At 38.6% G+C, this 19662-nt stretch overlaps 1 protein-coding gene across 1 annotated transcript; it reads right to left on the reverse strand.

The window, feature by feature from the left end:
- Positions 1-301: 301 nt before the first annotated feature.
- On the reverse strand, positions 302-19352 carry mapk13 (mitogen-activated protein kinase 13). Its single transcript, XM_046871202.1, has 12 exons — positions 18899-19352; positions 13605-13734; positions 11143-11201; positions 9478-9583; positions 8231-8260; positions 5042-5089; positions 4783-4897; positions 4516-4587; positions 4200-4279; positions 3537-3615; positions 1893-2066; positions 302-1449 (listed from the first exon to the last, which is right to left on the reverse strand). Exons 1-12 carry the CDS (start codon positions 19099-19101, stop codon positions 1367-1369), a joined length of 1179 nt encoding a protein of 392 aa, XP_046727158.1. The 5' UTR covers positions 19102-19352; the 3' UTR covers positions 302-1366.
- Between the last annotated feature and the right edge of the window lie 310 nt (positions 19353-19662).

Below are 19662 nucleotides of genomic sequence, written 5' to 3' on the forward strand. Positions count from 1 at the left end.
CTTCTGACATAGATGCCTGTGATTTTATGCACTGACTGGATTACTATAGGTGTTCCAATTAAAGTGGCTAATGAGTGTATACAGAAGTTCTGCATCAATGACTGCAAGTTCAGACCCCAGACCCCAATACCACCTTGGTTAAAGTGTCTGCCAATGGGTCGCTCTAAAAATATTGAATTTTCCCACTACATTCCTGCATATTATTCAACACTCATTAACAACATTAGAATAAAAACAGTTACTAATAATATTCAGGAACATGTACAATATAAGCAGGTTTTTGGAACATAGAAACCCGTCGTTTTGTAATTAAGGTGTTTATTTAAAAATGTCATCGTTATACTACATCGCTGATTTACATAACATGTACGAGGCTCATTATCATCGTCAAACACATCTTACAAAGCTGTGCACCATAAACCACATTCACAAATCGTTTCATAACACACCCTGGCAACTTCGCTCGATAAAGAGAACATCACAAAGGTGTAAGGTTTGGAGGAACGAAAACGTTCTGCGTATACCCGCTGCGTCGATTGTCGTCACTTAAAAGTACATTTCAACTTAACAGAACAGACCCCGTATCACACACCACGGTCCCTCCAAGTGGTCCAAAAATCCTTCGATGGCGTGAGCAATCAGTCATATTTGCACCGGTGTCCTCTGGTCAAGAGCTGGGGAGGATCCGGACATACCCACTGCCGATTTTATAGGCAATTACAATTACTCTGCTTTTCTATTATCCAATTTAATCTTTTAGTTTACTCCCTTAACTTTTTCACCAACAGCAGTGTCACAAGAGAGTCATTGAGCTGGTTTTGATACACAGTGCTGTGGTATATTTTACAATATATGCTTATTTATAATATACGCTAATTTAATTAGCTCTACACAATCTTACAAATAACATATAGAGACCTTAATAGTGAAAAACTGTACACTTTTTGATATATACTATCTAGGCCTATAGTATCTAGATTTATTTATTTTTGTATCCTGAGAACAAAAAGCGAAAATTTGACAGGTCAGAATCAAAGAATCCAAGTAATATCCAAAGAATAACATTTTCCCATCCATATATATATATATATATATATATATATATATATATATATATATATATATATATATATATATATATATATAATTTTTAACCTAAAACAAAAGATTAAAGGCAACAAATGAAAGGCAATCACTACTGTAACAGCAGTACATCCTAAAGCCCACTAATCAGGTACACGACAAAGAGACATTCATCACTGACCCATCATGGATTGTCATGACTTGTAATAGATTTATGTGTAAACATTTGTCCACCCTATTCCTTTGCGCCAATCCTCTGCATAAAGGTGTGGCTGCAACATCACTAAGACATCGTAAGCGTGTTCCTCCTCTTCGAGTCTCTTCTTGGAAAGGGAACGAAACTCTTCAGTTCTTTGAAAGACAATCCTGTGCAGAAAACAAACAGCAGACCATTACAACAAGGCGAAATCCACTTAGCAACAATTGACCAAATTTTTTCTGGTGCACCTTTTTTCCTTTATCCCCAATGCAGATTTCTGTTTTAAATCTGTACAGCATGCTAAACCAGTTTAAACACCGACGAAGAAGGATAAGATGGAAAATTTATGCTTTCTTAATAGCCATATGTAATTGTTATTGAGTTTTTTTAAGGAAAATGTGCAGGTATGTGCACGAATTAGTATTCGATTAAAGATACACGGACTTATATTGATTAATGTTGTAAAATGTAGGCGACTTAAGATATCAGAACAGACTGTTTACATTTTAATAATCTGCTATTTGCCAAAATCACATAATGTTTGTACTGGTGTCCTGTTTAGTCAGTCAATATTATTGAACTTATTATTCTAATTCATTTGTGCACTTACTCTTCCACTCCTCTAGGGGCAGTGTGGCATTGTCATAACTGTCATCATATGGCTTAGGCTCAGGACAGTCGTCTGGATCCCTCAGGCCATCAAAGTAACCGTGAGCCAGTGCACCATCGGCAGTAAGGCGTGTATCAGTGTCTAACACCAGCATCTTCTCCAGCAGGTCCACAGCTGACAGAAGTATCAGAAGAATTTATTATAAAGAAGAACAAACCAAATAAAGGACATTGATCATGAATAAACATAACAATCAACAAACAAATAGCCCTTTTCCATGCAATATTTTGCCATTTCCTTACTGAACAAGCACAAAGTCACCCAACAACCTTGGACAAGCTCTAACACGCTGCATTCCAATACTGTTTTCATCCCAGACTAGTTGGTTCTGATTCCATAATATAAACTACATTACACAAGTGCAGATGTGAACACACTTAGTATGCAGCAATTCAAATAAAATCATGCAGATACAAGTCAAGAGCTTCAGTTTATTGTTGCATGAAACAACGGGGAAACTGGATCTCCGCAAATCAGGGTCAGAAATGATGTCATAGACTTAACTGGTTATCGCTAGCGGTATTGCTATAATGACGTGGAAAATGTTTTATACTCTACACCCTTTTACCTAAAGTGAAAATAAACGAATGCATGTCCTCAACAAGAATAATCAAATAATCAGGCTGTGGCATTCAAACAATGCTCAGTTGGTACTCAAGGCCTGGTCTTTCATACAAGTTAACCACCAACAGCCAGGCCTGCAGACACAAGGCAGGCTGGGCCCAGAGATTCTTCCAATTCTGACCTGCACTTTGCAGCACAAATCCCTATTTATCGAACCAATTGATGTCTTCAGCTTTAGTAACCCAGTTCCTCCTGTAGCTTTCGATTTCATGTTTCTGACTGATTGGGTGTTTCTTTCTCACACTGTGCGATTTTTGAAAGTCCTTTGCAATTGGTGCTCGTCAGACTGCAGGATCTCGGTTGTCATAATGTCAGACTGTCTGAAGTTGATGCACACAAGAAAAAAAAGCTTGTCAAAGTTTTATTAAATAAAAAATTTGGAAAAAGTGAAGCGCTGTGAAATCTTTCCGACGCACTGTACATCGTCAATCAGTCCAGAAGTCGCACTGCAGGAAAGAGGCTGAAATCTTCTGAGATGTTCCATCCGGCACCAACAACAAAGTGAGATTATTTGTGCCCACCCATTCTGATGATTGATGTGAACGTCGGCTGAAACTCTCGATCTGTATGTGCATGATTTTAAGCATTGTATCTTTGGTTGATTGGAAACTTGCTAAATATGAGCAATATAAAGTTGCAAGTGGAGTACCAAAACTAGCATCATAATTATCTGCACCTCTGCATGTAACACTTTGTAAACTTGTCTTTGCGAACAGAACATTAAAACAGTGCTTTAGAGAAATGATGTGTAAGTATGCTCTTCATGGCAATGGGAATTCCCCCTTGAAAGGAAGTGGTGGGCATTAATCTATGATGCTTTGTGCAAACCTGTATCAGAATACAGTAACAGTAGTTACATTATATCCTCATGTACAGCATGATGACTAATGACATGAAAATTATTTTTTTCCCAACAATATCCTCTGTTCGAGGTGGTCTCTTGCTTTGCTGTCTGCTTACCTTGTTCGCTGGCCCTGGGAAACAGTGTAGAGAAATTTTTCCGAGGATAAAAGGGGAGCGATTTGATATAATTCTTTGCCTGCACACAGAAATATATTACATTATCATTTGTAGTACAGAAACACAGTGCCACCTTATGAGGAAGGGTCCAAATATGACAACAAATTTCATTGACACTGATCAGACATAGCATTATGACCACCTGCATAATATCATGTTGGTCCCCCTTTTGCTAACCTGTCGAGCATTAACATCATCAACCTTTTCAGCGATTTGAGCTACAGAATCTCGTCTGCTGTATCGGATCACACGGACCAGCCTTCGCTCCCCACGTGCATCAATGCTGCCCATGACCCTGTCACCGGTTCGCCACTGTTACTTCCGATACTGACCACTGCAGACCGGGAACATCCTACAAGAGCTGTAGTTTTAGAGATGCTCCGACCCAGTCGTCTAGACGTCACATTTTGGCTCTTGTCAAACTCAAATCCTTACGCTCACCCATTTTTCCTGCTTCGAACACGTCAACTTTGAGAACAAAATCATATTTGCTGAGTAATAACATCCCACCCACTAACAGGTGCCATGATGAAGAGATAATCAGTGTTATTCACTTTACCGGTCATAATGTTATGCCTAATTGGTGTACCTTCAATGGCTTACCTCCTGGCTTTCTAGTTTCTCAATGAATTCTGGGCCAGGTGTCCCTGTTACCTTCATGATTTGAACCAGCTGGTCCATGTCTGATTCTCAATGATTAAAGAATGTAATGTATTAAAGGTTCTATCTAATCGATTCAATTTCTTTCTTTTTGCTTTAACTCCAAAAAACATTTGTGTCCCTGCAGCAGGCTGAAAAAGCAAGACACAGGCAAGAAATATATTCTACAGTACTTCCTGAGATGAGCTGAAATTCTCAGAAATGCTTGTTAGCATATAAAGAATAAGTAACATTGACAGAGGCTGTTAGTGAAGGATACAGTCTTTTCCTTTGAACAGTGTCTTTCCGTTGAACATTTCTCCCATTATGCACCCAACTGACCAGATGTCCACTAAAAAGCAGGAAAAAGTCAATATATATATCCATATGACTGTTGTAAGACTGCCATCAGACTCATAGAGTTCATTTGAAAATTGATATTTATATTACGGTCAATTAAGGTTCTACAATAACAATAATTTTGAGTTTGGGTCTGGGTTTATCCAGCCATAAATGTACAATGTGACTGGCATGTGTGTTATCTTGCCTGTCTGGTTGTAGTGCATCCAATTTAAAATAACCTCAGGCGCTCTGTACCACCTTGTCACAACATAACCAGTCATCTCTTGGTCTGCATGCCTTGCCAGGCCGAAGTCCAAGATCTGTAGCCACAGATACAAGACGCTGTTAAAATCCCCCTCAACCCAATTAACACCATCAACCTGTCAAGTCCTTAAAGAGAACCAGTCAATCCAAAACCCGTAGCACATTTTCACCACATTGTCAAAAAAACAGAGGTGAATGACCTTCAGCTCGCAGTCTTGATTCACTGCCAAGTTGCCTGGTTTTAGATCCTGAAAAACAAAAACACAACAAATCCATTTATGTGTTAGAATTGCTGTTCCTCTTTTATGCTCTTTTTCTTTTAGCTCAAAGGTTCAAAACTGCTGACAAATACTTAATATTGTGTTATATATAGTGTATGCAGAACAGTGAAGACACAATATTACAATGAAAAACAGAATGTAGAGGAGAATCCTGGACAGTACAAGGCCTCAGTCTTACCCTGTTACATAGAGAGCAACTCAATAGAAAACATTCAACTATATAATATTTGTACCAATGCCAAATATTTTTTGGATTTGTTCCCCAGGCTTCAAAGGCAAACTCAACTACATTTGTGAAAAGGAGCACACCTAAAGTTAACCTTCTTCCTAGTTAACGTCCTAGAAATTCCTGCCTTTTTCCACTAGTTATGAAGTTTCCGCAACTGCCACTTCCTTGTTTACTTTCCAACTACCGTGCCTCCTACCTAGAGTGTTCAGAGCAGAAATACCCAAACAAAGTTAGCCCTTGGTGACCTTGATGATTCACCGTGCCATATAGAAGGAAGGGGGAAGAAAAGAATGCCATTGAATTTCTAATTTAACATTGAACACAACATTTGTAAGCTGAAACATTGAAATGACCTTCGTGTGTGAGCAGTCTTTCAGTCTGATGAACTTGAACAAGCTGAGAAACAAACTAACTGAATCGTACCTACAGTGTGTTAGTAAGTCAGCTTGCACCGTAAATGAGAAAACGTTTGAACAATAACAAACAGTTTAATGTTTCTCATTAGAGGTCACTGATTTTACACTGGCTGTAAGTATTATAGCTTGAACAACTGTATTAGGCATTAAACTCTATTGTTCTGTAAATGGGAGGTTTTTATTATACATTGGTTTTCAAGTCCCATTGGACCTAAAAAAAAACAAAACATGAAAACTGCATTCGTTACGCAGATTAAAGAGTCATGCTTTTATTTGACTTATTTCTGAAAATGATTAAGTCATAAATAAGGGGAACCATTGCAACTTTTATTATAATTTAATGGTTTGAAACGATGCAACAAAACGTTTGGGTGCCTCTGGTTTCGAGGAAATCCTAAACAGAAAGCAGAATCTATCCTGAAATCCGGTCCATAAAACTATGACCCACTGCAATTATTTGCAGTTGCTGCTTAGAGGTGTATTTGGCATGTCACACCCGCATGGAGGTGCGAAAAAAACAAGCAGTTGTTCCAAGTCTCTGGAAGACCCAGCCAGTCCAGTTCTCTGCACACATGAGCCAGGTAATCAGTAGTCATGAATTCAGGTGTAGAAATGGGAGAAACTCAAAAGTGGATCAGTTCTTCAAAAAAACCTGACTAAAACCTCAGTGGACAAATAACAGCACATTGTTCAGCTCTAGTCCCTGCTTAAACATGACAAAAGTCTACTGAATATTTTAACAACACATTTCAATTGGACCGATAGCATGTAGTTTGTGGGACTGTACCTCGTTGTGAAACACTCATGTATCCGCTAATAGACATGCTAACACAATTCTAAACATGTAACGACAATGTCACACCTAACAGGAAACTGCTTCCTGTATTAACTTGAATCCTACGGTAAATCGTGGTTATGACCTGATTCACCAAAACAACAACAGAAAGATATCTGCCATGGGGGATTTTACTTCCTTTCCTTTGCAGCTCTCTATAAAATCAATAGATAAAAATACAAGCTCTAGTGGGATTCAAATGAATATTCGGTTACAGCTGTGAACACCTGGGGCAATCCTTGCAAAGAATCCTAACTTCCCAGTATGTGCACTTCTCAGTAGCATTGAAGAGTTTCTTTTCAAAAACTATTCGCTGAGGGGAACCTTAGTGACCTTGTTACTAAAGACAATGGCATATTTTCCCATTATTGCCTGTTCAAAGGTGGACCATTCCGGCCTCATTCAACAGATTGCACCTACCTGTGTTGCTTTCTGAACGACTGATTCAATTATTTCTCAAAACAGAAACAAAGTCGTCTATGTGAGCAAGTAGACTACGCTCAGCTGGATGAATGGGCATCTTGGTTATGCGCATGTTTTTTGTCAGGAATGTCTGTGTTTTATGTAAAGTATAACTCTAAGGTATTTGTATAGTCCTGATTACTTCATTCAATAGATTAGCTGTGTTAGTCTATATAGATTTCATACTTATATACTATATTGCCAAAAGTTTGCAGACACCTGGACAGAATTATTTTATTTTGACCATTGCATTCTGCATTCAGTCCCAATTTGCTCTAACAAGTCCTTCGACTCGTCTGGGAAGATGTTCCAATAGATTTTGGACTGTGTTTGTAGACTTGTTAGCCAAAAGGCTGTTAGTAAAGTCAGGTACTGATGTAGGTGAGGTGAGGAGGCCTGAGGTGCAGTCAGTATTCACATACATCCCAAAAGTGTTGAGTAGGGTTGAGATCAGTGCTCTATAGCAGGCCAATCAAGACCTCCCACCATGTAAAATATCTTCATGGAGCTCACATTGTGCACAGGGGTATTACTGGGCTGAAACAGGTCTGGGTTTCCAAGTTCAAGTGGACATAAAATGTAATTCTACCATATCCAAAGACATCCTATATAATGTTATATGTTTTATGTCTACTATGTTTGTTGATATGTTTACATACGTAGCACTGTAGTCCTGTGAGGCACGACATTTCGTTCCTTTGTTTTTCTCCACATACGGTGGAATGACAATAAAGCACACTAGAACTTGTGCAGCAAAGGAAGAAATGGAATATACCAAAAATTCCTAATAAAATATGACGATATGATTCTGTCTAACTGTCTTTAGAAACAACGGGAATCCTGCCCTCTTCAGCATTCTCACACCGGGGAAAAATATCAATCTATATGGAATAGTTCAACGAAAGGAAAATATTCGGATCACTTTTCAGTAAATGCCGATTCCATTAAGATCACAGTGTCGTACAATGACGGAAGCACGTTACGATTCGAAAAAGAAAGCAACTTGTCATTAGAATCTGAATTTATTTTGCATGGTATCACTGGACGGCTTTCTTTCTTCCTGAGAAAAACGACAAACACGTCATGTATATTTATTTCAACTTGATTTCGAGGTGCTGAATTCGTGATCGATGCCAGATGCTGCATATTTGCTGCCAAACACTCACCCTGTGAATGATGCCAGCACTGTGAATGTACTGTGGAGAAATAGAAAAAAAACCACGAGTTAGCCTCTAGCAATTAGTCATGTTTCAGAAATTCTTTTAGTGCTTCAATCCAATTCTTTTATATTATCAGGTCTATAGTAACATATAAAGGACTGTTGGATATTTCACATCTTCTTCTTTTTCTTTCGGCTGCTCCCATTAGGGGTCGCCACAGCAGATCATCCGTCTCCATACCCCCCTGTCCTCTACATCTGCCTCTTTCACACCAACTACCTGCATGTCTTCCCTCACCACATCCATGAACCTCCTCCTTGGTCTTCCTCTTTTCCTCCATCCTGACGGCTCCATCCTCAGCATTCTCCTACTGATATACCCCATGTCCCTCCTCTGCACATGTCCAAATCATCTCAATCTCACCTCCCTCATCTTGTCACCAAAACGTCCTACATGCGCTGTCCCTCTAATAAACTCATTTCTAATCTTGTCCATCCTCACATAATCTACACATAATAATACACAAATTAAAACATGGTGATATTTTACAATGGACATCTTTTTGTTGTTTTCTGAATGGAAATATTTAACATTTATATTTTTCTTTATTTTTTTTGTTTACCATTTATACTTATAACATTGTTAAAAAGATTCTGGCATTTAAAGGATTTGTAACATAGGTAACACAGCAAATTCTTTAGGTTTAGTGTCCAGAGAAATTAAGTTTATGAGAAATTATGAGAAATTATTAGAAATTGCTATGATGCAACTTGTTTTGCAGACACCACGGCATTAATTGTTAATAGTGGATTTATTATATATTATGCGTCGTTCTTTGATAAACAAAAGAAAGCAAAACTGTTGTCCCAGTTGCAGTTGTAGACAAGAGTAAATCTGCTTCACATCAGGCTCCATCTCATTTTCATATAACAGTACAAAACCCCAAGAGGTTTATGCCTTGTTAAAAATATAACAACAGGATAAATGAGTGAATTTAATCAATAACAGGTTCAAATCCCGAACAATATACCAGATTTAAAACTACAACAGTCCCACTCTAACAGCGTAATGTAAATGTTGAATGAGACGGATATGAGAGAAAAACTTCACTTTGGAAAAAAAACTAAAAACGACCTCTGCTTCTGTCACTTTTCTTTTTAGTTTAGTTTTGTTTGTACAACCAGAAAGGAAGTGACCACATTGGTTAATTGGTCATCTTTTTGAAAAGCTGATTATTTTTAGAAAAGATTTACCTTCAGTCCACAGAGCATCTGGTAGACCAGGAACTGCACACGGTCTTCTGAGAGCAAACCTCGCACTTTGGACAGATCTGTGAACATGTACGGCATCACCAGGTAGCTGAAACACAAAATACATTCGTTTCCTTTAATCAACGTTGGACAAAATATTAAAACTTTCAGCTCTCCATTGGTCAGCATGACGTTCTTACAGACCACTGGCTCTACACGCTGATGGAGGCTGGATGGAATCTCACGGAATTGCGTTTGCCACATAACTAATTCGTTTGGCTGATTTTCCCGGTCTCTCGCGGATACCACGATAGACCAAAAAACTCATAGGGAATTGTTTTTATGGAGTTTTATGTTGAAATAATGAAATTTATTAATAAAAATATAATTATTAATTATACAATGAAGTAAAATGTTAATACAGTACAGTACTGTAAACACAAAATACTACAGAGTTATCAATGTTATCATACATTCACACAAAAGCTGAAGAATCATGTGGTGTTGTTTAAGAAAGTGTGCTGAAGTGTGCAGGACGCTAAGAATATATACATAGTGACACATTGTACTCACTATAAATGTGATACTGTATTTCTACAAATTGACACAAAATTCGTCTCGCTGTATTCTTGCAAATGTTTTCTGTGTGTGTTTAAAGTGTGTGGGAGGATGATTTACGGCTTGAATGATAAAAAAAAAGCATTTTAGGGTGCGTCCATTTATCGCGGTTTTGGAACGTAATCACCGTCGATAAACGGGGGATTACTGTATTCCTTTATACTGAACTTTTTGTTACTTAATGTTTTTAAAAGTCCATTAAACAGTTGTGAAAAACCCTTTTCCTGAAGATTTTCACACAGAATATATATAGAGAGTTCTGATCGGAAGGTCGCAAGTTTAAATCCCAGCACCATAAATTTGTCGCTCATGGCCCTTAACCTTCCTCAAGCGACGCCCTTACCCATCAACTGCTTAACTGTATAACAGTCGCTCTGGATATAAGCGTCTGCCGAATGTTATAAATGTAATTCCATACATGTGAAATAAATGTCTCCATATAAATAAAACTTCACTATAGGAATGATACTGTTGCAAGCTGCTCAGCAATCCTTATAAATCATGTGGTGCATCTGCCATACAAGTGAGTCTTAGCTGTTACTATAGAAACAATATTTTATATAATAATAATAATAATAATATAATATATAATAAACCCGGTGAAATTAGCTGTTACTATAGAAACAAAATTTTATATAATAATAATAATAATAATAATAATAATAATAATAATAATAATAATATATAATAAACCTGTGGATTAGCTGTTACTATAGAAACAATATTTTATATAATAATAATAATAATAATAATAATAATAATAATAATATAATAAACCGGTGAAATTAGCTGTTACTATAGAAACCATATTTTATATAATAATAATAATATATAATAAACCTGTGAATTAGCTGTTAAAACTGCTGCTATCAACAATTAAACAGCACTTACACTGAGCTATAAAGTATAATATACCATACAATACCAGACAAATTTGCAAATATATATATATAAATAATATACCAGACAGATATGCTCATGCCTGATTTACAAAGCTGACTGATTTACAAACTTTTAGTATATTACACACAGTAAAATTATTTAACTCACAAGTCCTGAAAGGATTCCAGTCGGGTGGCAGGTGAAAACACATTCAGCAGTCCAATCACCTGGATCAGACAGGAAATGATAAGAGGCAATATCAGATGTATATTATATATCTAGAAATATTATATAGTATACCATAATGAACTGACAGAGCTGATCAGGGTTTCTGTACGTTCCACAAAGTCAAATTTAAGACTTTTTTAAACACCTTTTTATGACCATTAAGAATAAGATTTAAGACCTACTGTATAATCACAACATCAGAAACACGCACACATATACGCTGTTAGAAGCTGGCCTAAACCAAGCGCTACAGTCTCTTTTTTCAAGCCAAGAATGGCTAAACTTGCACTTCCCCATAGCTGAAAAATAAAATCCAAAAAGAGATACGTGACAAAACCAAGGAAACAAAAACAAAACTTCCTAAAGTGCTGCATGGGTGTTTAAATGCGCATTAGACGTAGCGTGACATGGACATGGGAAAATTCAGACCTGTTAACAACAGCGAATTCAATACTTTTTTTTAAGAAATAAAAATTTTGACTTGTCAGTTTTATACTTGTTAAGACTTGTGGAAACCCTGGCTGATAATAAATCACTGGGTATGTTTATATGCAACCAAATAATCTGTTAGTATTCGTATTAAAAGCTCAATCAGATTGAAAAGTCTTGGTATAAACAAATTGGATCCAAATGAGCTCAATCTGAATGAAATAATGAAAAAATAAGCTAAAATAAAACCCTGTGCATTTACGGCATTTGGCAGACGCCTTATCCAAAGTGACATAATTGATCTCATTCATACATTAGATAAATGAGACATGAGACAGAATGAGCAGCTATGGGATTAAAAGCCTTGTTTGGGGGCCCAGGAGTGGCAGCATGGCTGGGATTTGAGCTCACAACCTTCAGATCCATTGTCCAATGCGTTAATCACTAATATATCCCCCCTCAGTGCATATATGCAATGCAGTGGTCTCCAATGTTCTCTGTTCAGTGTGAGCATTAAATTAAGTCGGAAACTTTTCAATCGGATTGCAAAGTTTAAGGTGCGTATAAACAGTAGTTGTAAATGGAAACAGTAACTGCAATCGGAATCAATTAGTTCAGATTAACAAAAAAAGGGTGCATGTAAACTTGCTTACTGGAAAGTCTCATAACTAAGGCATGTGTGTAAAGTTTACGCTGCGTCTGTAACCCTGACAGGACTTGTCTTAGCACATTCTCCAGCCATTACAGATTTAAAGCCAGGGGATGTGCCTCAACACAAGAAACCCGAAAACAACAGCTTGAACGCCTCTGGTTTAATCTGGATGTTTGAATAACAAAAAAAAAAGAAATCTTGTTATATGATCTTGTATATCACTTGTATATTATATCTTGTCAAATTAAATAGTTAAAAAAGTTTCCAATCTGTGAATCCAAACTAAATGTAAATATAAAGGAAGTAATGTTATGTTAGTAAATGTGGAGTAATCATATACTAAGGCCCAAATAAAGATCTGGCTATAAAGGATTATAATTGCTCTCGGCCTCATTAGTGATGGCATACAATTATATAAGGATATATATAATGATATAAAAGATATATCTGAAAACCCTCACATTTTAGCAACCATATAAGCATTTACTCTCACACGACAATACTATAGGAATGAAACTTGGTTACAGTTAAGAGTATTTACAATGTACAGCTTGTATAGCAGTATAGATTTACTGTCCTCTGAAAATAACTCAACATACAGCCATTATTATTGTCTAAATATATATATATATATATATATATATATATATATATATATATATATATATATATATATATATATATATATAGTAACACATATACACCGACCAGGCCTGACATTACAATATTATGACTGGTGAAGTGAGTAACACTGATTATTTCTTCATCATGGCACCTGTTAGTGAGTGGATATATTTATTAGACAGCAAGTGAACATTTCAAAATTGACGTGTTGGAAGCAGGAAAAATGGGCGGGCGTAAGGATTTAAGTTTGACGAGTGCCAAATTGTGACGTCTAGACAACTGGGTTGGAGAATCTCCAAAACTGCAGCTCTTGTGAGATGTTCCTGGTCTGCAGTGTTCAGTATCTATTAAAAGTGGTCCAAAGAAGGAACAGTGGTGAACCGGCGACAGGGTCATGGCTTATTGATGCATGTGTGGAGTGAATGCTGGTCCATGTGGTCCGATCCAACAGAACATCCTGTGTAGCTCATATAGCAGGTAGTACTTTTAAAGTACTTTATCAGAATTCCTGATGAAAACAGAGCGACCTTACAAATCCATTGTTTTCCCCTTCGAAGCGAAATCATAATAAACTAGAGAACATGGTGCAAATACGAGATTGTCACAATCGCCTGATGGCGAAGCAACAACCTTGTCCTTCCACCCCAATGGCCGACACTAACATAACACAAAAACACGAGCCGAACAGAACACTCACGTTTTCATGCTTCATGTGTTTCAGCAGCCGGAGCTCTCGATAGGCTCTCTTCGCAAAGATCTCTGACTGGAAGGGCCTGTGAAGCTTCTTGATGGCGACTTTCTCCTTGGTTAGGTCGTTGATAGCTGAGCTGTGACACAGACAGGATGAGATGTGAGGTGAAACAGTGGTGGAAAAAGACAACCAATACTTATACACCTATCGGTGCACCACATAGTCGGGATTGCGATACTCTGCATTAGCAGCCTGATACATTCAGTGTAGCGGACAGCGATTTGCTGGTTATTTATAAAGCTATAGCTTTAAATCATTAGCTATGAATTATTAATCATTTTATGAAATCCAGTTCGAGGTCATTGTTCAATTCATTGTTCAAAGTTTCAGATCTATCAGTTGAGCCAGAGGTAGATATTTTCACCTTAAACTCTAAACATATGTTTTTAGATCCAGATTATAGACAAAATGATTGGATTTTTCCCGCCATATGTGGTTCTTCCCAAACTGTTACCACAAAGTTGCACAATTGTATATTATGTCTATGAATGCAGTAAACATAAAATGTTCCCTTCGCTAGAACGTGTGCACAAAGCCAGCTCCATGAAGATATGCTTTACACGAGTTGGAGTGAAAGATCTTGAGTGACCTGCTGTAGATCTCTGACCTCGACTCTACTGGAAACCATTGGAACGAATGCGTACGGTGACTGCGCCCAAGCCCTCTTCACCTCGCCTACATCACTACCTGACTTTACTAACACCCTTGTGGCTGAATGAATCTCCACAAATCTCCACATGCCAAAATCTAGTGAAACATCTTCTCAGAAGAGTGGAGGTCATTATAACAGTTAATAGGCCCTGAATATGGAACAGGATGCTCTAAAATCACGAACAAATCTTACGGTTAGGTGTCCACAAACTTGTTCGTACAGTGTCCTTCCACTGAATAATATTTGTAACTGTGATAAATCTATTGGAAGTTTTTGACATGATGTAACAACTTCTTTTGTCTTTTATCTTCTAGAATTTAGTGATTCTTTGATTGTCCAGTTCTTTGTTTCTTATACATTTCCTTATACACATGTTAATGACTGTGCACTGTTTAGATTAGATTTAATCAGAAGTGCATTGGGGGCAGTGTAAAATATTTACATATGTACAGGTTGGTAAAGCTGTAAATGAACTAATGATATGATGTGAATAATAGGAGCTACATGAAAAGCCGAATATATACAATTCATTTAATGTTTATGGACAGTGTTTATAAAAAGTTGAACTGATGGTCTCATCTGAAACACTTTACGCACAGCACTCTTAGATTTAAGACCCCAAATGAAAGTATACAGACAGATACAGTACAGTGTATACCTGTAAAATGTGTCTTTAAATGTTAGTTGAAATATGCAGTGGGTGTTTTGACAGCTCAGGGTGAAAGTACTGGTAATATAAACCACTGCATGGTGCAAATGTCATCCTGCAGCTCTGTGGCTGTTTGTCAGTGTAGGCGGTTGTAGCTGATATGAGTAAATGAAGCTTAACTAGAAGATTCCAGCCAAATTTGACGCATGAATTTCGAAAAAAGTTCGTAACTTCCTTTTCACACGTGTGTGTGTGTGTGTGTCTAATATATATATATATATATATATATATATATATATATATATATATATATATATATATATATACACCCCAACACAACGTTGAGAAAACATCTGTACTACATCTGGCTCGCGTTTAGTCGGGAAACGACTAAACGACTTTATAATCATTTCACTGCATTTATTTTCGGATGGCTCTCTTAACATCAGGGGTCTTCAACCCCTTTTCCTTTCAGCTTCTTTAGTGTCTAAGTGGTTTCAATGAAACCTCACAGGAAGTGTGTGTGTGTGCGTGTGTGTGCAACATTTTGGACTTACTGACATTTCAGTTGTAAACATGCTTTAAAAGGTGTCTTTTTTTCATCACCACTGAACAGCATGATTCATAATTCACTGTTATATAATACCGTTATATAGAACTGTTCGTTCACAACATTTCAGCGTGTCTATTTGTACCTACAGGTGTATTAACCATAACAAGAAGCAACCCTTTGGGAATCAGCTGAACATGGACTGGCAAAAGACTGGAAGGCAAAGGACAAACAGAGAATGGGCAAAAAGAGGAAGGAAAGAAGCACAAAAGTGGGTGAAAGGAAGACATTAGATGGCAAAGCATGTTTGAGAGAAAAAAAAAGCAAAAAACATGGACAAAATACAGGCAAAAAGATGTGCAAAGGATATGAAGAAAATTTGTGAGAGACGAGTGGTAGATGTGTAAAATGCAGTGGTGGGCAGTCATGGCCAGAAAAGTCTTCTCTGAAGCACTGACCTACATTTACAACCTAAATTCTAATGTTTGTTTCATGAAATTGTATTAATTTATTCCCAATAGTTTATTCTCTTCATTTCGTAGCGTTTCTCTTGGCTGCACTGCTTCCAGTACGTGTGTGTGGATGTTAGATTTTGCTGCCATGTCAATCTAATCTGCCCAGGGCCTTCACAGTCAGTACTGCTGGCCCTTTTACCACAGTCTCCTTAAAAAAAATAGCTCTGTTTTTAACCAGTCAGATTTCAAATTCGCCTCACAGAGCAGCTAGCTGGCCCAGAGTAGCGTCAGCATTTATTCCGTCCTCTGATTGGTTGGTCAGAGGGAAACTGTTACAGCCGAGTTCGAGTGGCAAAACACGTGTGTACCTCAGCACACGTTAATACTTCAGAGTTAGACTTTTTTATGCCTATGGAGGAAGAGAAATTGATTTGGTCTCGGACATACATAAAAATACATTTTAAAGAAAAGCTAGACATCGTGAGGAGGTCGGCCAACCCCAAAGCTTGCGTTTTTGTATAATGTTGATGGTTTCTATAATTGCGACGTGATAGTGGTGGTATTAAAAGGTGGATTAAGTCGGGTCTGTCCCCACTGAGGGCCCAGGTACCAAATGCACAGCCCGTCACTGGTAAAATACAATCAAAAAAGTTTAACAAAAGAAGAACAAAATGCATGTAAATGATGTGCAGAGGCACAAGAAAAAAAAAAAGACAAGCAATAGATTGACAAAATACAGTTAGGAGGTGTGGAAAATGGGTTTGAAAAATGACCAAGAGACAAAAAAAAAGGATGGGGAAAAAAAAAACACCAGGAAATGAGCAAAGCCAAGCAAAACATGGCCGGGAGACATTTGCAAGACAGACAAAAGATGGATAAGATGGACAGTTAGAAGTTGTGCAAATGACATGCTAAAAATATCCAACAGACAATCAAAAGTTTGGCCAAACAATCAAAAGCAAAAGATGTGCAATGGACATGCAAAAGATGAACAGAAGACAAGCAGAAGACAAACAAAGGCGGACAAACTACTGTTAAAAGTTGTACAAATGAAATACTAAAACAAATATCCAAGAGACAAGCAAAAAGATGGACAACAAAAACCCAAGCAAAAATAGCAAAAAGATGTACAAAAGTCAGAGAAAAAGGAAAAGCAAAAAAAAAAAAATAATCCAGGCAAAGGCAGTCTATAGTGGGTGTAAAGGGAGGCAGGCAGGAGGCAGGAGGCAGGCTGGTGTTACAGTACGTGTACTGGGTGGAGAGAAATGACTGTTTAGAGTAGAGAAGTCACTGGGCCTGAACTCCGCAAAACACAACATCTGAAGGAATTTCCAAACAGCTGCTTACGGCAGAGTTACAGCAGCAACAAACCTTACATAAGCGTATTTAACATGCTTACACCATTCAACACCTCCAACACATCAACACCTCCAACACATCAACACCTCCAACACATCCAATACCTCCAACACATCCAATACCTCCAACACATCAACACCTCCAACACATCAACACCTCCAACACATCCAATACCTCCAACACATCAACACCTCCAACACATCAACACCTCCAACACATCAACACCTCCAACACATCAACACCTCCAACACATCCAATACCTCCAACACATCAATACCTCCAACACATCAATACCTCCAACACATCAACACCTCCAACACAATCCAACACACTAACACATCAACACCTCCAACACATCCAATACCTCCAACACATCCAATACCTCCAACACACTAACACATTAACACCTCAACACATCAACACCTCAACACATCAACACCTCCAACACATCCAGTACCTCCAACACATCCAGTACCTCCAACACATCAACACCTCCAACATCAACACCTCCAACACAATCCAACACACTAACACATCAACACCTCCAACACATCAACACCTCAACACATCCAATACCTTCAACACAATCCAACACACTAACACATCAACACCTCCAACACATCCAATACCTTAAACACATCAACACCTCCAACACATCAATACCTCCAACAAACTAACACGTCAACAACTCCAACCACATAATACCTCTAATACATCCACGCACTAACACATCAACACCTCCAACGGACCCAATACCTCCAACACAATCCAACACACTAACACTTCAACACCTCCAACCACATTATTATGTGGTTATTAGTACCTCAGACCCATCCAACGCACTAAAACAACAACACCTCCAACACAATCCAACACCATCCAACAAACTAACACATCAACATGTCCAACACAATCCAACACCATCCAACACATCAACACCTCCAACACACCAGCAGCTCCAACACCTCCAACCACATTATACCTCCAACACGTCCAATACCATCCAACACACCAGCAGCTACAACATCTCCAAACACATTATACCTCCAACACGTCCAATACTTCCAACACATCAACACCTCCAACACACCAGCAGCTCCAACACCTCCAACCACATTATACCTCCAACACATCAATACCATCCAACACACCAGTGGCTCCAACACCTCCAACCACATTATACCTCCAACACGTCCAATACTTCCAACACACCAGCAGCTTCAACACCTCCAACACATTATTATGTGGTTATTACCTCCATTATTAGTAGCTCCAACACCTCCGACACAATCCAACACCATCCAACACACTAACACATCAACACCTCCAACACAATCTAACACACCAGCAGCTTCAAAACCTCCAACCACATAATACCTTCAAAACAATCCAATACACCAACACCATCCAAGACCTCCAACACACCAGCAGGTTCAACACCTCCAAACACATTATTATGTGGTTATTACCTCCATTATTAGTACCGAAACCACTATCCAAGACTTCCAACAAACCAACACTTCCAACAGCTCCACCACAACAATCCAACAGCTCGAAAACACGGCCTCCACTTACCACACGGTTCCGTAGGCTCCGGTTCCGATCTGCTTCAATCGCACATATTTTACCGGAACTTCCCACACAGTGCCGTTGATCTCCTCGCGGTTAAACTGCTGCGGCTGCGGTTCCTCCATCCCAGCGGACGGCAGGACGGACAGATCGCGTCCCTCGGTATTTCTGTTTCCGTCTCTCAGCGGCTCCGCGGTTCTGGTTCGCATCCGCGCAGAAACCGAGCTCCGAGTCACGTGACTGTCAGTGAGGTTTACAGGGGAATCGGTCAGACACCGTGCACGCTCGGTTCACCTCAGAGAGCCATGTGAGCCATGCTGACGCGTAATTTAAGCTTTAGGATTGGAGAAGGAAACGCCTTAAATCCAACTCTGTGGCGGCGCGCTGCTTTCTCACACACTTCTCTCTCTCTGTCTCTCTGTCTGTCTCTCTCTCTCTCTCTCTCTCTCACACACACACACACACACACACACACACACACACACACACACACACACAGTGATACCGAAACGACTCTTTCTGAAATGATTCCTTTGGGGTGAATCAAATGATTCGATTCACAAATGAATCCCGAAGCAGTCGCAGGAAGAGTTTATTCACAATCTTCTTCTTCTTCTTCTTCTTCTTCTTCTTCTTTCGGCTGCTCCCATTAGGGGTCGCCACAGCGGATCATCCGTCTCCATACCACCCTGTCCTCTACATCTGCCTATTTCACACCAACTACCTGCATGTCTTCCCTCACCACATCCATGAACCTCCTCCTTGGCCTT

Source organism: Silurus meridionalis, chromosome 17, assembly GCF_014805685.1.
Source record: "Silurus meridionalis isolate SWU-2019-XX chromosome 17, ASM1480568v1, whole genome shotgun sequence".
Classification (NCBI taxonomy): Eukaryota; Metazoa; Chordata; class Actinopteri; order Siluriformes; family Siluridae; genus Silurus; species Silurus meridionalis.